Genomic DNA, 17,704 nt, shown 5'->3' on the forward strand with positions numbered 1-17,704 from the left:
TAATCAGCCGAGAACTGTTCCACGGAACATCCTTGTTACCTTGCTCGGGGATGGCTGATCCCAGCGGCAGTCCTGCAACCTATCCTCGTCCAGGCGGGTCACCGTCCGGCCTTCCGTTCGCCGCTGACCCCTGTTTGAAGAGAGCAAAATTCAGTATCGCGAAAGGAACATATCTATCTACTGGTATTTACGAATCGGCGTTCCGCGATGATGAACGCCACGAGGCAGAGTCGGGACAGAAATATGTATAACTGGATACGAGAGGCTTGAGCGGCACGCACAGCTCGCCTCCTCAGCCCTCTCGGGTATCGTCAAGTTCAAGGATACCTCCGAGGTCTAGGTTCACCAGAGACAGCCGTGCCTGCTAGCTGCTACGCTGAAGACGAACAGGGAGAGGGAGGACGAGGGAAGAAAGGAGGAAGGGAACTAGCGTGGAGGACGGGAAGGAACGAAGAGAGAAAGAGCGAGAGCGGGAGAGAGAGAGAGAGAGAGAGAGAGAGAGAGAGAGAGAGAGAGAGAAAAAGAGAGATTGTTCCGTTTCGGCTCCACGCTCGTGTATCTAAGGATTTGCGCTATAGCGATGCCTCGAGCAGATAGGTACATTGTTTCAAAAGTGCGTAGTAAATTGCCTTAGTGCGCGCGTAGTAAACGATGAGATGCGTTTCAGTAAATGCAAGGCCATGGTAGATCCTCTGGCTCGATGCTGGCGGAACTTTTCTACGATACGCGGTGTGTTCGGGGTATTATATCGGCAACGCAAGACTCTCGTCCTCTCACCCGCGCGGCGGTCGTCAAGTTCAAGGATGTCTCGAGAGACTGGCACATCGGCACAGCCACGGATGTGCATCGAGTATAGGGGAAGAAGGTGGTTCTCTCGGTCGGCGTTTTCGCTTTTCAACGGCGACCGAGCGCCATGCGAAAATTCGAACCGCGCCGGCGAACGAAAATGATCACGTCCGAGCGACGGTACCGCCGGAATTAGATCGGCGCGAAAGAGGATGCTTAGAACCGATATTTTTCATCGAAGATCCGCATAATTTTCCCATTCGTATCGCGAACGTTCCTATCGAGTGTACCAGAGTACTCGAGTTAGAGGGTCTTGATAATGATATTTATCGCGTCAGTTTTGAACGGGCTGCTCTATCGCGCACTGACTTACCATTACCAGAGTATTACCTTTCACGAAGGGAATGCAAATTTATGGTAGCATCAACCCGCCGCTACGTATACGTACAATTACGGGCAGACTTCAGCAAGGTTCGACTAGATAGCACGAAATACTTTGCAAAAACGAGAACTCGTGCATTCCTTGACGTAAAGCGGTTGTAAATTCTTCGGGAATACGAGACTCGAAAGTGGTTGCCAATCCATCGAGGTTGAGAAACAGGCTAACACCTGCCGCCGATCGTTCGTGAAAGATTGCTTTCGAGATTACCGTGGCTTCGAATTAAAGGCGAAGAATGCGGGAATAGAGAGAGTGCTCTCGAATCGTGGAACGAGTCAAAATCCGCGGAAAATCGAGCGACCGATAAAATCCCCGGGAGACCGGATGGCGAGAGCTATCTTTCGGTAACGATTTCGATCGATTACGCGTCCGAGTGGAACCGGCAGAAATTATTAGCCATCGGCGCGCCGCTCGCGCGGCGTTCTGACATTCAAATACGAACGCCTCGGTGCTCGATTACAATTGCGAACGTCCGTGCTTCACCGTTACGGGAAACGCGATGAATGTAACCGCAAGAGCGGGCAAACACAGCTTGGCAGAATATCAAGGAACGCGCAACTCCAAACTTAGACGCATTCCGTGTTATTATTAGGCGGAGGCCAGAACCGGAATAATATCGAGATATCGCGGAAGTCTGTCGGGCATCTCAATGAACAGGACTGGGAAATATCGCGAAGGAGACCGCTGTTGGGAAGAAGTTCGTTGCACTCGATCCGAAGAATGTCGCAACGCCAACGACGCGATTCGTCGATGGACGAGAGATTACCTGTCCGCGGGTACGAGCGTGGCATCCAGCAGGCAACGTAGGTACTTACCGACACCCGACAGGAATAACGAAGCCTCGCACGATCAACGCCACGCGACACCGGAATTTTTATCAGCCGCGATAACTATATATTCGCGCGAGTCGGCCGCGTACAGTTACGCGAACGATTCGCTAACCGCGAGCAGAAGGGACCGACGGCCGGGATCTCTCGAACGGACGGAAAAGGTGGACGCGTTCGATAAAATTCCGGAGCGTGATTTCCGCGGGGATGGAAACGTCCCGCCGAGCACGGCGATTTTAATCTCTAGGAAAGGATATATCTCGTTACCCCACGGTGTGCCATAAACAAGCCGACCTCGTTGCGATCCAGACACACGAACTACGCCTTTGCCCTTAAGGGCTCGTGGCAACAATGCTTTCGCTTTGGCTCGAACGAACAGGATCTCCGCGAAGGATCGCACAGGCGCCAATGGCGATGATGTAGGTGGATCTGAATGCCGCATAGGAGGAGGGAGGTAAATAGTGAAAGGAGTGAAAGAGAGAAAACTAGTGGACGATCCGCGAGGTTAGGCGCAGCCACGGTGCAAAGTCACTGCACTCCTGTGCCCCGTTGCGCGCTGCTGCGAGAGCGCTCCGCGTTCGAGTTCGGGTTCGAGTTCGAGTTCACGTTACCGGGCACCGCTGACGTTCAGCCGGGCTGCAGCCGCGGCGACGGCGACGTCGACGGCGACGGCGACGGCTCAACGGCGGCTGCAGCGATGGCTGCAACGGCAACGGCGGTGGTGGCAGCGACCGAGGCGAGCGGATAGCCGGTTTGCCGGCTCGAGGTATTTTTCATTGACAACGAGAGAAAATAGGATACGTATCCCCCCCCGACCACTAATGCTCGGCCAGATGAAAAAACTCTGCTCCGACTATTATTAGAATCGTACTTAAATAAGATTACGTGGATTGTACGGACAGGTATGCGCGCTGACGGCGCACTATCTTCCACCGCTGCATGCGCCCCGCTCGGCAGATAACTCTACGAGTAACGCCGTAACGAATCGACTTAATATCGCTGCGAAACACACCGATAACCGTGCCGAGATCTATCCGTTTCTCGACGATACAGAGTGTTTGGCTTCGATTTCGCTCTATCCGAAAGAGAAACCGCGGCGAATGCCCGAACGAAACGGAAGATAACGGATCGCGTTCCGCGAGCCGAACTATAATACGGTCCCCGGTTGGCATTTTTCAGAAGCTCGAGATGCTTCAATGTCTCCCGCGCCGGAAGGGAAGACCACGTATGTATGTAGCTCTGTGCCCTATCCTTCGCATCGAAAGACCGCGGGGCTCTCCTCGAGGTTCTCGTGCAGCCAGGCGTCGAGAGTGCTTCTTCGAACGCGGAAGCTTGTCGCGGGGGAGTGCGCATGCCACATGCAGCATCGTATCGCGCGGTCGCGCGGTCGCTCGGCCGTTCGGCCGCTCGACCGGCCGCCTCGGAAGGTCGTGCCATTCAGCGGCCGTTCACCCGTCATCCCTTTCTTTTTCTACTCTTCCCCTTCTTCTTTTTCCTACCTATCTCAGGTATAGCCAATACTCGGCATTGTTACCGCACATATGTATACCAGCGCCGGTGCGATTCGCTATACGGTTAACCGAGTCAGTCTGGGAAAGCTCCCCGCTCCCTCGCGGAGCTTGCGAGCGGACCCACGCGCGCGCGTTAATGGGAAAAACTGCTCGGACTTTCCGTTCGACGCTGGCGGGAAGCGAGCACGATACAAAACCGAGTGGTACGGAGAACCGCGCGGTGTGGATAAAGGTCTGGACAAAAGACGCATCGCGATACGGAACTGGCCCGCGCCGGTTCGTTCGAATACGGCAGATACGAGCAGGCGAAATAGGTACATTTACAATAGCTGTCCGCTGATACGATTAGCGTCTTAACGCTTTCATACCCGGCGTATCGGCAAATGGGCTCGCCACGGACGTTCACCTCCCGTCCATTTGTCCTCCTGTATCCTCTTATCCTTCTAACGCGTCCTCGCAACCGGTCCTCGGAACGCGTTCGTCAACCGCGCGAACACCTACGGCGACGATTGCGAATTCGCGCGGACGAAAAATTATCATCGCCTTAACGAATTCCCGTGGTCGGCGCGGCGATCGGAGTATTCTTAGACGCTGGCCGGCTATCCGGGAAAGGGGAGGTTGTATAGGTTTCTTCGCGATGAAAAGAACATGTGGATATACGGCTAATGGTTAATGACGAGCGGTCGCGTGGATAGACGCGGATAGACGGGAGCACGTAGATTTTCTCACGAACCGCGGCGCTGGCAAGACGAGTTCTTCCTCGACGTTCCAGTACACTTGAAGCGATTTCTCTTGTTAATCGCGACGTATGTCCTCCAGTCTTCGTCCTTGGGCAGAGGAACGCACGATCGATACTGCGCAATCCTCGATAACCTCTTTGATTAGAAGAATCCAACGAGAAAGAGAGCCAGACGGCGCCAGCCGGTGCTAAGAAAAAGCGGTCGCGTGAGGCGTTCTAACGCTCGAATACCACCGAGCTCATACTATATGTATTTCCTGATGGTATAACCGTTCCTCGTCCGATCAACGTTGACAGTTATACGAACGACGCCGAGCTTCGGTCCGATTCAAGAATTTAGTCGGCGGAATCCGCGACGCGAAAAGTCCCCGACGATCTGTCGCGGCACGCGGCGGATGATCTAGAAACGAACGTCCCCGGCGACGAGTCGCTGGCCTCCGTGTTCGCGCGAAATAGTTTCCGCGAAACCGTTGCTCGCTCGTTACGCGTTACATCGTTTAACGTCGGTTTTCTGTCATTACGCGACCGATTACATTTTCACGTTTCAAAAGGCTTTAACATCGACGTAATTAAAGCAATTATCGATAGACGCCGCGCGGCACTGATTCTGATCTTGGACGGACGAAGATCGAGAGGGCAGGAGACGGGCAGGTGGGTACTGCCACTATTATGTCGTGAGAAACTATGCGATTAATTTCCTGCCCCACGAGTTGCCGGCGCTACCGACGTACAAGTTGCACCGACAAGAACCACGATACGTTCTAGCAAAGGCGAGTCCACAACAGCGTCCGGCATACAGACTTCCGCCGAAAACGTTCCACAGAGGCTACAGCACCTGCGACTCGCCGATCCGACTTGTTCGATTTTCATCGGAGCGCTGCTTTGATCGTTGCTTTATTGGCTTGCGCGCGTCGATATCGCGATGAAATCCATCGTTACCGTCGCGGCGATCCTCGTCGTTTATATTATCAAGGCCGACCGGTGCGCTCACGGCAAAAAGATGGATCGTCCCTCGAAACTATTTAGCCGGCGCATTAGTCACGATCAATGTCTCGTTAAAAGCGGCGAGTTCTGTCTCCTCGAAGCGACGCGTGAACGCGACGAAATCGTATCGACGGGTATTACCGCGGCGAACAGAAAAAAACAGAAGGGGAGGGGGCGAACCACGACGGGACACGCTCGCGACTCAAATTAGTAATGAGAAACGTAAGTCGGCGCGCGGCGATTCCGATGGCAGAATACTGTCGATTTTCTGTACGTGGCACGGTTCAGCGAATAGTCGAGTCAAGTGAATAACTCATAAGATAGGACGGTTACATGGGAGAAACGTGGCACGGCGCGGTGCGGCGTTTATACAGCTCGTATTATTATACTGCTCGCTCGCCGTGGCTAAGGTTGAATCGCGTCGGAATGTAGAGAGTTTAAGACTCGCTTAGAGAGGATTTGCGATAGGCAACACCCGCGCCGTCCTCCCTCTTCGCAGCTTCGCAATAATCCCTTCTGCCGAAGAGTTGCCAGCTGCAGTCGTCCGTACCTTGTCTACAGTCGCCGGCGCACACTTGGGAACACCGTGGCGTGTCGGGAATGCGGAAAGGACGAGTTTCTTCTACTTTTGTTGCACGTATCTACCTGGTAACCTGAGACGCGGTGATGCGGTGGCTCTTCGAAAACCGCGTCCGCTGCTAGAATCTTTCGAGACTAGATTGTATTCGTTCTTATCAGATCCAAACACTTCCCTGGTTAGGCGACTCTAGTTAAGTTGCTCGCTGTTACACGTGTAATAAACGAGCGGGCTCGTGCCGCGCGCGATGGAACCGGTGCGGATTTCTTATAATTAGAGCTATAGCACCGTTAGAACGGGCCCAGAATTTCGATACGTTGCCCGTTCGTGCGAGCGAGGAATACGCGCGGCAGTACATCGCACATCGTTACAACATTTTCGATTTTCCTTTGCCAGGAACGGTCTCGTTACGACACCGATCGTCGGCGATTCCGTTCGCGGGCTTCCCATTCGCGGCAACGTTCGACGGACGTTATGCGCGTTTATGCAGTCTTCGATTTACGCGAAAATAAATGCGTCCGATGCCCGCGCGCGGACGTCCAACTCGCTCATAAAGCAATGCTCTATAGAACGTATCGCTGCTACCATTACGATCGCCATTAACTATTTTACAGGTTTATCGTGGCTTGATCTCGAGTACGGCGTTTCGCTTCGACACGATGCTTCACGGTCTCCCCTGCTTTACGAGCCATTGTTTCGATTTTTCTTGCGTACCGACCAGCGGCAGCAACAGCAGCACCAGCAACAACAACGCCGGCAGTGGCACACCGGCAACGGCACCGCAATTTTCGGCGGATCAACCTCGTTTAATCGTACTCGAAGAAGATTCGTTCCTCCTTTTCTTCGTCGGCCGGATCCGATTTAACCGAACCGAACGTTCGCTCGATAAATAAACCAGTTGAACGCCGATGAGAAGGCTCCTCATTTTTTGAGCCATAATGAAACGAGGTTAATTCCAATAGATGGAACATACTGGATAAGATCGTAAATCATTCGAAGGTTACCTCCTGCGTGCCTTACAATAACTATCGTCAATAATGATCGCCATGAATGAAACGGTGGAAGCACAGCGGGTGAAGAGAAAAAGAATTACAGCTGGAATTTCAAGATCGGCGAACCGATCGTCTTTTAAGTTTCTTTGCTCGAGTGCCCGCGATATACATACGCTGGCCCGTACCACGGCGGTACAAGAATAGATCAAACGTGTAATGTACTTTCGTAGCCCACGTCCACTGTCTTATCGACCTAGAAATCCGAAGCTGATCATCGCCTCCTTTGTTTTCCTATACTACAACCGCTCGAACAGCTTTGCTTTTGGTTCTGTTCCTCGGGTATATTTGTCCTTGCGATCGCTCGCTTCTTTTGGGAATCCAGTTATCGGGCCTGTGACCGTTCGAAGGGAAACGTCGCGAAGCGCATCGCGGGTGGTCGCATCGCGGCACGGCCAACGGTGGGGTGCAATCGATGTCGAGGCTCTCTTCCATGACGTTAGCTGCGCCTCGCGACTTCCATTTTTAACAAGTAAACAACTCTTTCGCACGACATCTATTTAGATCGAGGAACAAACACGTCGGTCTGCCATCGAGAAACGGAGTTCCCCCTCTGTTTCGGTTTGAGCGCAAGGAACGGGTCAACCACCGAGGGAATTTAGTATTAAGATCACCGGCTTACGGAAAGGAGATAGATCGAACTTTCTATCGATGCAACTCCGATTGCAGCTATGAGACTGTGTTCCATTTGTACCGTCCTGGGTTGCATTCAAACTGCATTGCAGCGTGTGGCTGTGGTGCCATCTTTTGTACTCGACTTAAATCTCGCGCGATGATATCGCAGGGAACTTTTATTTCCAGCAGTTTCTCTTTGGTGAATGCTGTGTATTTCTCTTTGAATTCCTATTGTCCATTTCCACAGGCACATTTATCGTTGTAATAGCACATAAGACACGGAACATAGTAATCGTCGGGAAGGCCACACGCAACGAAACGGTCACGTTCATCTGGAATGCCGTTCTCTGTTAACGTCAAGTCGAGATTCAACGACTTTCCTTCGTATTTCCAAGTGTAAACTCTCCCGTTTGCGTTGTAAATGAGAGCACGCGTCTGTATACGTCTAACGGTGTCTTCTTCGCAAACCTATATTTCGGATTCTCGTTAACGTATCGATCTTCGGCTCCGCTTCGTTCTAGCGAGAATAAGGTTCTTTACCATCATCACGATTTCCGTTCCGGTGAGCACGTTCAAAAGCCTGCATGGTCGTGGATTTTTGGTTAAATACCCCTTTCTGTACTTCTCGTCGAACCACCAAGGACATTTATCGAGTGGCCGCCAAGAAGACGAAGGCACCACGTGAGGAATTACATCCGGTATTGGCCCGTGAGGACAGTAGGGTACCAGAACTCCGGTAACGGGATGCACGTGATATTTAATATCATTTTTTTCATGGTCGAACCAGTGACTTATATCTTTTCCAGCGTGAGCCAGTAACGGCAGTATTTGTTTCCTCCCAGCCCATTCTTTACAAAGATTCGTCAAATCGTATACTCCGCCATTATACGAAACCCAACAATCATCTTCGCTATTGTGCACTACAACCTCTGACGGCAAAAAATAACGTTTACCCTTGTTGCAAACGCTGTCTGCGACATTCCTGACCGTTACAGAAATTTCACAACTTTTTCCTCTATCGGGAAAAAATTGATCCACGTATGACATTCTACGAAATTTTCTAAATATTCTTATTACACGACTTTCACCTGAATTTGTTTGAATATCATCCGTGAGCATAACTATCGAGTCATCGCTGTTCATAAATGCTGCAATTGTTTTATGTAGCCTATTCGAGCAGTTTATGATATTAACGAAAACGTTACAGATGGCCCTTTTAAGGTAATGGAGTTGTTCATTCGTGTAATGCTAAGATAATAGATGTTTCTCTTTAAAATTGACAATCGTTTCAACCTATTCCATGGTAATGGTTGTAATACGCGCGGCTGTGTTACATGGTCTAGTAAAGATCCGAGTTGCTATGTTTACCTCGACGTTACTGCAACCTTGGGCATCTGTAACGTATAAATAGATAAAGAATAGTAAACGAAATCTTAAAACATTCCCAAAAAATATTGCTCAATAAATGCCGTTCTTCGCTAACTTCACGATGCTTACATTCGATAAAATACCTAGACTGATTCGAGGAATGTTTGATTAGAAAGGGAATGATCTTGATAAGGGAATGTTCAGCTTGCAGATTATTAAAACATAGATGTAATATTGCCGTAGAATTGATGTGGATAAGGAAATGTTTTTGTAGAATCGATCAAATTGGTCCGACATCATATGTTCCTGGTAACTTTTGCGTCATAATGTTGGACGCATTTATTATTTCCAACATGAAGGTAGTCACTTTATTGTGGCTATTGCAGGCGATTGAATGGCTGCCTCGTCCAAAGAGTGCACATTCTGTTTTGCTGTAATTAATTTTACGTTACTTGGTGATTTACACGTGAAATATTCTCTGCCTCGTATTATTTGGTAAGTCTTTCGATATATTTTACGTGCCTTTGGAAATATTACTTGTACAGTGGCCGAATGATTATAATACTTTCGTTTCTTAGAAACGTGCTCCTAAGATTTACGGCCGGTTATTTATTTCTTGCTAAACATCACATCCGATAGTTTTTTTCGCGAACGTCATCCACTTTATTCATTTATCGACCCAAACGGTGCGTGTGCACCGTTTTACACGTATCCAGGAAAGAATTCTAACGTCCACAGTGTACAGTAGTTGTCAGAACTTAAGTTGGATTGTGACATACTATAATAATATGTTACGATTACACGCAACAATACCCTTAGTTGTTGTCCAAGAACATACCGTTTGTATTTATTGAACTTTTAGCAGTATTTATGACTATAGTGTGCAGATTTCAGTTCACCTGATTTCACAAAAAAATAAGGCCATAGAAAACAATTTAACACATACTACAGACAAGGTGTCATGTATAAATTGTTTCAAACGTTTTGTTGATGTCATGATTCTTTTTTTCACCGTGATACAAAATAACCATTTTCCACCATAAATTATGATATATCTGAACATGTAAATATAGGAAAGAATGATTATATCATCAAATTATCATTTGCTTCCTAATAATTCCATTGTTTACATGTTTGAACAAAAAATTGTTCAATAATAACAGGGACCTTGTTATCATCCAATTTTTAAGTCTATACAATCTTTGAAGTATATAATAAGATTTTTGGAAGTTGAACATTTTTTTTTTTTTTATTTAAGTTACTACTATATTTACCAAATCTTTTAGGGTTGGTGAAATCATAGCAATAGCAATAGCAATATACGAAATTTTGAAATGGAAAAAAGCGCGTACGGATCATTGTGTCGCGCAGAGAGAAATAATGGGGCAGATGAAGGAACAATGGATATGGTGTGCAATGATGAAAAAGTGGCCATTTTGGATGCAGGGGCACAATATGGTAAAGTGATAGATCGAAAAATTCGTGAACTGAATGTTCACAGTGAAATTCTACCCCTTGACACACCTGCATTTACTCTGCAAGAAAAAGGCTATAAGTAAGAATGCTCTAATGTAATATCAGAGTACAGTTCTACAATAGGTGAAATGCTTTAAAACTATGATTATCTTGGATAAATTGTAGAGCTATCATAATTTCTGGAGGGCCAAATTCAGTTTACGCGGAAGATGCACCCGGATACGATGCAGATATCTTTAGAATAGGAATCCCAGTATTAGGTATCTGTTATGGTATGCAAATGATGAATAAAGAATTTGGTGGTACGGTAATACAAAAGGATGGTCGGGAAGATGGTCAGTTTTCAGTTGAAGTAGACTCCAAGTGCCTGCTGTTTAAGTAAGCAAATTACAGAATTGTTTAGCTAACGTATCATTGTCCATCTCCGACTTGAAATAAACAAATTATGTCTTAGGGGCTTGGAGAGATTACAAATAGTACTGTTAACACATGGTGATAGTATAGATAGGGTGGCTGAAGGTTTTCGTGTTATTGCCAAATCATCAAACTATATAACAGGAATAGCAAGTGACAAAATGAATCTATATGGGGTTCAGTTTCACCCAGAAGTAGATCTTACACCTAATGGCAAAACGATGTTGCACAATTTTTTGTTCTTCATTGCTGGCCTCTCTGGCAACTATACGCTTCATAGTAGAGAAGCACAATGTCTTCAGTATATTAAAGACACTGTTGGTAACAAGAAAGTTTTGGTAAGTTACATAGATTGTACAATTATATTTTATTCCTTACGTATCTAGTAGTATAAGACTAACTGAGAAGACAGTCAATTAAAATAGAAAAAAAAAACGATCATAGTTGTTAGTGAGCGGCGGTGTGGATTCAACGGTATGCGCAGCACTGTTACATAAAGCTTTAAACAAGGAACAAGTTATAGCCGTGCATATCAATAATGGCTTCATGCGAAAGGGAGAGACGCAATTCGTCGAGAAAAGTTTGGCACAGTTGGGAATTCGATTAAAAGTAGTTAACGCAGCATATTACTTCATGCAAGGAACTACATCCGTTCCCGTGGACAACGTCGCTCCGACAGCGAATGCCAATGCCAACGCTATAAACAATAAAGGAATATGTGGAACGGGAACTACTCCGAGAACTAGATTAACTAAGATGCTTTGCGCAACGATCAATCCAGAAGAGAAACGGAAAATTATAGGGGACGTCTTTGTAAAGGTAGCAAACGAGATAATGTCAGAAATGGGTTTAAAGGCGGAGGAAGTGTTTCTTGGACAAGGCACCCTTAGGCCTGACCTCATAGAAAGTGCAAGCGCATTAGTCAGTGGTACATAATATTTCCTTATCACTTTGTCCTCTGATCTGCCTAAACAGCAGCATTTCCACAGATTAACGTAAAATGCAATCGTTCCTATCAGGTAAAGCAGACACGATAAAAACACATCACAATGATAGTGAACTGGTAAGGGCGTTAAGAGCGCAAGGGCACGTAGTGGAGCCTTTGAAAGACTTTCACAAAGATGAAGTAAGACAATTGGGATGCGAGCTCGGACTGCCGCCATCGCTTGTAGCTCGTCATCCGTTCCCCGGCCCCGGACTTGCTGTACGTATTCTTTGCGCGGATGAACCTTACATGGACAAAGATTTCTCAGAGACCCAGGTATTCCTTTTTTCCCCGTATCAATGGATTCTCTCGTATTCTTCGCTCCTCTCCCATTATATCGATTTCGATTTGCCTATAGGTCATAGTCAAAATAATGGCGGAATACGAGCAAATGCTTCAAAAGAAACATGGACTGCTAAATCGCGTCGAAGGTGCGACCAGCGATGCCGAACGTCAACACTTGCGACAAGTTTCGAGTCGTCGTCACATCGCTGCAACATTATTGCCTATACGGAGTGTAGGTGTACAGGTACGTATTATTGTATGCATTTCCTAACGTAACACGGCGAGACCAAGAGATCATTCAACAGATCAACACGTTGAAACATGTTCTTAGGGAGACCGAAGGAGTTACAGCTACGTAGTAGGTTTATCTAGCGGAGAAAACACATCAGACGGAATTGAGTGGCAGGACTTGCTGTTCCTTGCAAAGCTAATTCCTCGCGTGTGTCACAACGTGAACCGCGTGTGTTATATTTTCGGGTCTCAATTACATCATCCTGTAACAGACATCACACCGACTCATCTGACGTCGAACGTGATAGCCACGCTCCGGGCAGCGGATCATGTAGCGAACCAAGTTTTAGCTACTAATGGGTGTATGGGCTCGATCAGTCAAATGCCAGTAGTTTTAATTCCTATACATTTTGATCGTGACGCTGCTTCTCGGATACCTTCATGTCAACGTTCAGTCGTTCTTAGGCCGTTCTGTACTAATGACTTTATGACTGGCACCCCGGCCATTCCGGGTAAGGAGTTGCCGGTCCATGTAAGTATACAACGAACATCATATTTCCCCCAGTAGGATATTACCCGTGAGAAATAATCGTGTACGTTCGTTTTCACAGGTGGTGAAAAAAATGGTGATCGAAATATCTACAATACCCGGTATCTCGCGTGTTTTGTACGACTTAACATCTAAACCGCCGGGAACTACCGAATGGGAGTAGTAAACGCTCATCCCTAACTCAACCCTTTCTATTTTTTCACCATCCCTGCGCGTAACGACTACAAAGTAAAAAGTATATTTAAAAATATATATATATATATTACAAAAATACGTACGAATTCGAGGTTTATGACTTCTTACCGATTTATATAAAACCTTTGAGCAAAATTTTTTCGAAAAACATATGTTCTCAATTGTAAATTAATATGTTATCTAAAGAAAAACAAAAAAAAAGAGAGAATACTGATACTGTGTTCAATGAAATTGAAGGTAAGTATCATATTTGCTTGTAAATAGGTTTCTTATTAACCTCATTGTAAAAATATTAATTTATTCAATTCCGAGAAATTTACATTATATCATTGTTACACTGCAAATGATTGCATTTGATCGGTGGTACCATTAGATTGCTGTTATATTCGATCTGCATATAATGTTGAACGTATTTTACTGTTTTCCTGTATGTCCTATGCCAAATGCAATTTCCGGTTTTTGTCATACATCTAAAAATATGAACATAAATAAGTTAATGTACGACGTCTTTAATACCATTTTTATTTATCGAACGTAACTGAGTAAAACGACAACTAATCCCTGAATCCTATGTGTAATATACCACTTAATATCCACCTGTTACATGGGTGAATATAACGAATCTTGCATACAATATGGATATACCTGTGCATGGTTTTCAATAAAATATGTAAATCTTCGATGCGTTTCTTCTCCGGAAGCATGCTGAGAAATGTTGCGAGTGATAAGAAGTCTACTTCGTTTACGATATTAGAATTAGTGATCCATATTTGTATTTGCATCTTCACCTGCAACCGTGTATTTTACATTTGTATTATCATACAGCAATGTAAAAAGGATTAGTATATTGTCGAGCATGTATTCCCCCTTGTGCCCCGTAAAATCGCAGCTCGATCGAAATTCAATCCGATCACTACCACACTATCGCTAGAACATTTTCTATGCTTTCCGACGAAGACGTGTTTCACCGAACAAAACTACATCGATTTATAATAATAACTTAATCATAAACGCTACCTGTTCTAGAGGTAGATTAAGTAAGCGATTTACAAGATCAATTAAAATGTCTTGATGTTGAATTGAACTTTCATTGTCTTCCGATATAGTACGATTATGAGATAGAATCGCCTCAGCTTCGTCACCGGCGACTCGTTCATTCACCGATCCGACTCCGCTCAACCGTGGCAATATGGATTTCGAAACATCATTATGTTTCTGCTCTGATACGTGCTCATTTTTATTCTGTATTGTTTTGAACGCGGTTGCTATACCTTTCCTTTTATTAGGTTTCGACGATATTTTCGAATTTTTACCGTTGTTCTTTGATTTGCGCTCGGTCTTTTTACTACCTTTCACCGTGGCATTTTCGTTTCTCAGTAGTAATCCACCCCCGACTTTACGAGTTGCATCGTCCTTTTTTATTCTCGCAGACTGCTCCGCTTTTTTAGCCGTACAATAATCTTGAACGTCGCGTTTCAAGTCGTCCGATAACGCAGCCAGAAATTCTGGATCGACTTGCGAGAAAGATATGTTTTCCTCGTCGCGATTCAATTGAGCAGTATTTTTTACTTCCGTCGAACGATTCGTACCGTTATTCCCTTCGTCTGTACTACCACTCGACTGAATCCCACTACTATGAGCACTGTATTCATTAAGTATTTCATTTCGGATATCCTCGGGAAGTTCTATTAAGACGCACATATCGATTTCATGGATCGGGGGCATTTTCACCTTCGCCGGTCTGGAAACGCCAGGTTTAGTCTGTTTAAAAAAATTCTCTTGGAGCGTTTGAACATTTTTTTCCGGTCGTTTTTCATTAATTTTTCGCACGCTAGTCGTCGCGTCGTCTCCATCGTTCTTTTCAGCGATCGTATGCTTGGTCTTTTGAACTTCAAAAATTTTATTTCGAATGTTCTCTGGAAGTTCAGAAATAACTGCTTCGTCGATATTTGAAGAAGTCGCTAAATTTTCTTCGTTATTCACAATTACATCTTTCGACGTTGATGGAACGGAATGAACGCTCTCCGTACGAGCCTCGTTGTTTCTACATGTTTCCGTGGATTTCGTCAGTGCACTATTATCTTTGGCTTTATTAACGAAATTTCTTAGAGTCATATCGCGCGATTTGCTCTTTAGTATTTCCAGCCGAGTTATCTGTATACCGATGCCCCTTGCGTCTTCCGGGGCTTTTAACATTTGATTCCAAAGACCAATTACTTCCCTGAAGAGTGTACCAGTAAATTATTATTTAATTTCTATACTCGACGCGAAAGTATACAGCCAACTGTACTACTTACTTGGCTATAATATCCGCATCGTCGATCGGAGCGATAAGATTTTTTGATTTCGTCATATAATCGCAAAGCCCGTGACCCATAAATTTTGCGGTCTCTTTCGGCGCTTCTTTAGCCCTGATTAATAGTTTCAACGTGATGGATCTACCCCTCGCGTTAGCTTTTCGTAATCGGTCGGCTACTTCGACGGATAACTTTTTTAAAAAATCTACTGCCTCTTCGTTGGACTCGAATCTTATCCCATAATTAACTTCAGCTGACACAGATTTTCTGATATGTTCTAAATTAAGTTTCGAATTATCTACCCCTCGACACATATTGTACAACACTTCTCCCGTCTTTTTACCGAATTCCTTTTGTAACGCTGACGATGTAATCGTCTGTAATTCCGCACACGTGCGAACATTCATGGTCTTTAACTTGTTCGTCGTCGTCCACCCAACCCCTAGTTCGAATAATACGATGAATTATTAAGAAATCGACAAACCACCCCTAACGAACGACAATCTTACCTGGCAAGTCTTGCACATTGAGACCACCGATGCACGTTTCAATGTTTTGCTTCAGATGAAACTGACCATCGGGCTTGGCTTTTCTTGTGGCTAGTCGTGCCAACAATTTATTGCTACCAAATCCTGTTGATACAGGACAACCTGTCTTTCCCTTTATTTCTTGTCTGATCGCACTTGCAAATTCCATCGGTGTTACGCAACATTCCTCGAGTATTTTTGTACAATCTGCGTACATTTCATCGCAACTGACCGCTTCGATGTCTAATGTATACGATGCTACGGTATCGTACAATGTGTACGACACTTCCTTGTAGCCTTCGAAATCGTATGGTATCGTTTTTAAATTAGGACATATTTTTAATGCCTCTCCTAAGAACATGCCGTTATAAACTCCAGCTTTTCTCGCCTCGTAAGAACAAGATGCTATTTCTGACATTGACCCTAGTTCATCGTTTGAAACATCTTTACTGGTGCTTGCTAGTTGTCTGTTGCCTTTTGCATGAGCTACTGCAACTGGTAAGCCTCTTAATTCTGGCTTATTCCTGAGACCAACTGAGACAAAGAAACAATCCATGTCTATATGCATTATTACAGATCCCTGACTAATGTATATTTTGTTCTCTTCTTGTAAATCGAGCATATCATTCTGAGAATTAGATTGAGAGCATGACAGGGACCCACCCAACTTCATATCTCTTGACTCTTTCAGCTTAGTTAATCCAGGGAACTTTCCATTGCTCTTATCTCTTAATTCATTTACATAATTTTTGAAAGTTGCTCCCATAGTTGAGATATGATGCAAACGCGAATTATTATAGAATTCTGATATGAATTCTGAATTTTTTGTTGATCTAGCATCTCTTTTACTATGGGATGCACTAGGATTTGGAACATCTTGATTTATGGCTGTATTTTTCAGTGTACTAACTGTATTGTCATTTGATAAAGGTTTGAGATCATTATTCCTTTCTATTTCGTTATGAGCATCAGGATGGTCATTTAATTCACTGGCTTCAGTTTTCTTTTTATAGTTCAATCGTGGTTGTGTGTCCGTGCAATTCGAATAAAGTAAATAATTTTGAAAATTCAGCACTCTACCGGCTTTTATGCTGTCTACAATCCAATTGGGTTTACATATAGGTATTGGATTTTGACTTTTTCTATACAATATTATTTTAGAGTGTGGCAAATTAGAGGCAATAATATGAGTTGTGGCTCTAGGTCTCATATAATGATGGTACACACCACCGTGGGCCATCATTAAACGACGAAGTTCATCTGATGAAGGATCTGTGTAACCATTCACAAAAATTGCAATTCCTTCAAAAATGTTTGATGCGTTTTGAAATTCTTTATCTGCTTCAGCTCGAAACTGTTCTTCTAATTTCGCTTGCTTAGCAGCCATATACCCACCCTAAAATGATTATGATATACCTCAATTGATTTTAATACAGTATACCAAAAATAGTAATTAGTTTTTTACATACCCAATCTTCAAATCCATTATCCCCCCAAGCTTCAGTCTTTTTCTTTTTTGACATTGTGAAAGATATTAAATAAATACAAATGTCATCATATTCTTAATCATATAACCTTATAATCAAGCAAATGTATACATATTTCTGAAACGTTTTACCCTAGTTTCAGATATGACTTGCATGTATGAATACATCGTTTAAATAAATTCAAACGTGTTGTTGATGCATTAAACAGACGGTTTGTTTGATGGAACCTCATTCCCATGCACAAATAATCGCGACCTATTTAAAACGTGACGAGAGGTCATTTCACTTTATCATTATTGGCTACATCATTAAATATTCAAATCAAATGATTTCCTTCCTGAAAATTACATCTTTTTATACGA

General features: G+C 44.7%; 4 protein-coding genes across 7 annotated transcripts in view; 1 reads left to right on the forward strand and 3 right to left on the reverse strand.

Moving 5' to 3' along the window:
- LOC116426899 (uncharacterized) overlaps positions 1-17,704 on the reverse strand; it is a 117,241-nt gene that overhangs the window by 96,229 nt on the left and 3,308 nt on the right. For both annotated transcript variants that reach the window (XM_076365785.1, XM_076365773.1), the window contains exon 3: positions 40-130. The gene's annotated coding sequence lies outside the window, so the exon portion shown is untranslated. The remainder of the gene's footprint in view (positions 1-39; positions 131-17,704) is intronic.
- Positions 7,728-8,625, reverse strand: LOC116426893 (cytochrome b5 domain-containing protein 1). Its single transcript, XM_031976525.2, has 2 exons — positions 8,068-8,625; positions 7,728-7,995 (listed from the first exon to the last, which is right to left on the reverse strand). Exons 1-2 carry the CDS (start codon positions 8,572-8,574, stop codon positions 7,756-7,758), a joined length of 747 nt encoding a protein of 248 aa, XP_031832385.2. The 5' UTR covers positions 8,575-8,625; the 3' UTR covers positions 7,728-7,755.
- Positions 7,790-13,564, forward strand: bur (GMP synthase burgundy). 3 transcript variants are annotated; one of them, XM_031976531.2, is made up of 10 exons: positions 7,790-8,263; positions 9,170-9,390; positions 10,182-10,450; positions 10,537-10,749; positions 10,826-11,123; positions 11,230-11,713; positions 11,805-12,046; positions 12,129-12,299; positions 12,387-12,818; positions 12,898-13,564. In XM_031976531.2, exons 3-10 carry the CDS (start codon positions 10,230-10,232, stop codon positions 12,997-12,999), a joined length of 2,163 nt encoding a protein of 720 aa, XP_031832391.1. In that variant the 5' UTR covers positions 7,790-8,263; positions 9,170-9,390; positions 10,182-10,229; the 3' UTR covers positions 13,000-13,564. The 3 variants fall into 3 exon arrangements, with proteins under 3 accessions (XP_031832391.1, XP_076230363.1, XP_031832392.1); XM_076374248.1 differs by lacking the exon at positions 7,790-8,263 and having other exon boundaries at positions 8,548-9,390; XM_031976532.2 differs by lacking the exons at positions 7,790-8,263; positions 9,170-9,390 and adding an exon at positions 9,482-9,734.
- Rev1 (Rev1 DNA directed polymerase) lies at positions 13,348-17,473 on the reverse strand. Its single transcript, XM_031976529.2, has 6 exons — positions 17,325-17,473; positions 15,838-17,251; positions 15,329-15,770; positions 14,049-15,252; positions 13,677-13,819; positions 13,348-13,501 (listed from the first exon to the last, which is right to left on the reverse strand). Exons 1-6 carry the CDS (start codon positions 17,376-17,378, stop codon positions 13,348-13,350), a joined length of 3,411 nt encoding a protein of 1,136 aa, XP_031832389.2. The 5' UTR covers positions 17,379-17,473.

The sequence above is a fragment of the Nomia melanderi genome, chromosome 1, assembly GCF_051020985.1.
Source record: "Nomia melanderi isolate GNS246 chromosome 1, iyNomMela1, whole genome shotgun sequence".
Lineage (NCBI taxonomy): Eukaryota > Metazoa > Arthropoda > Insecta > Hymenoptera > Halictidae > Nomia > Nomia melanderi.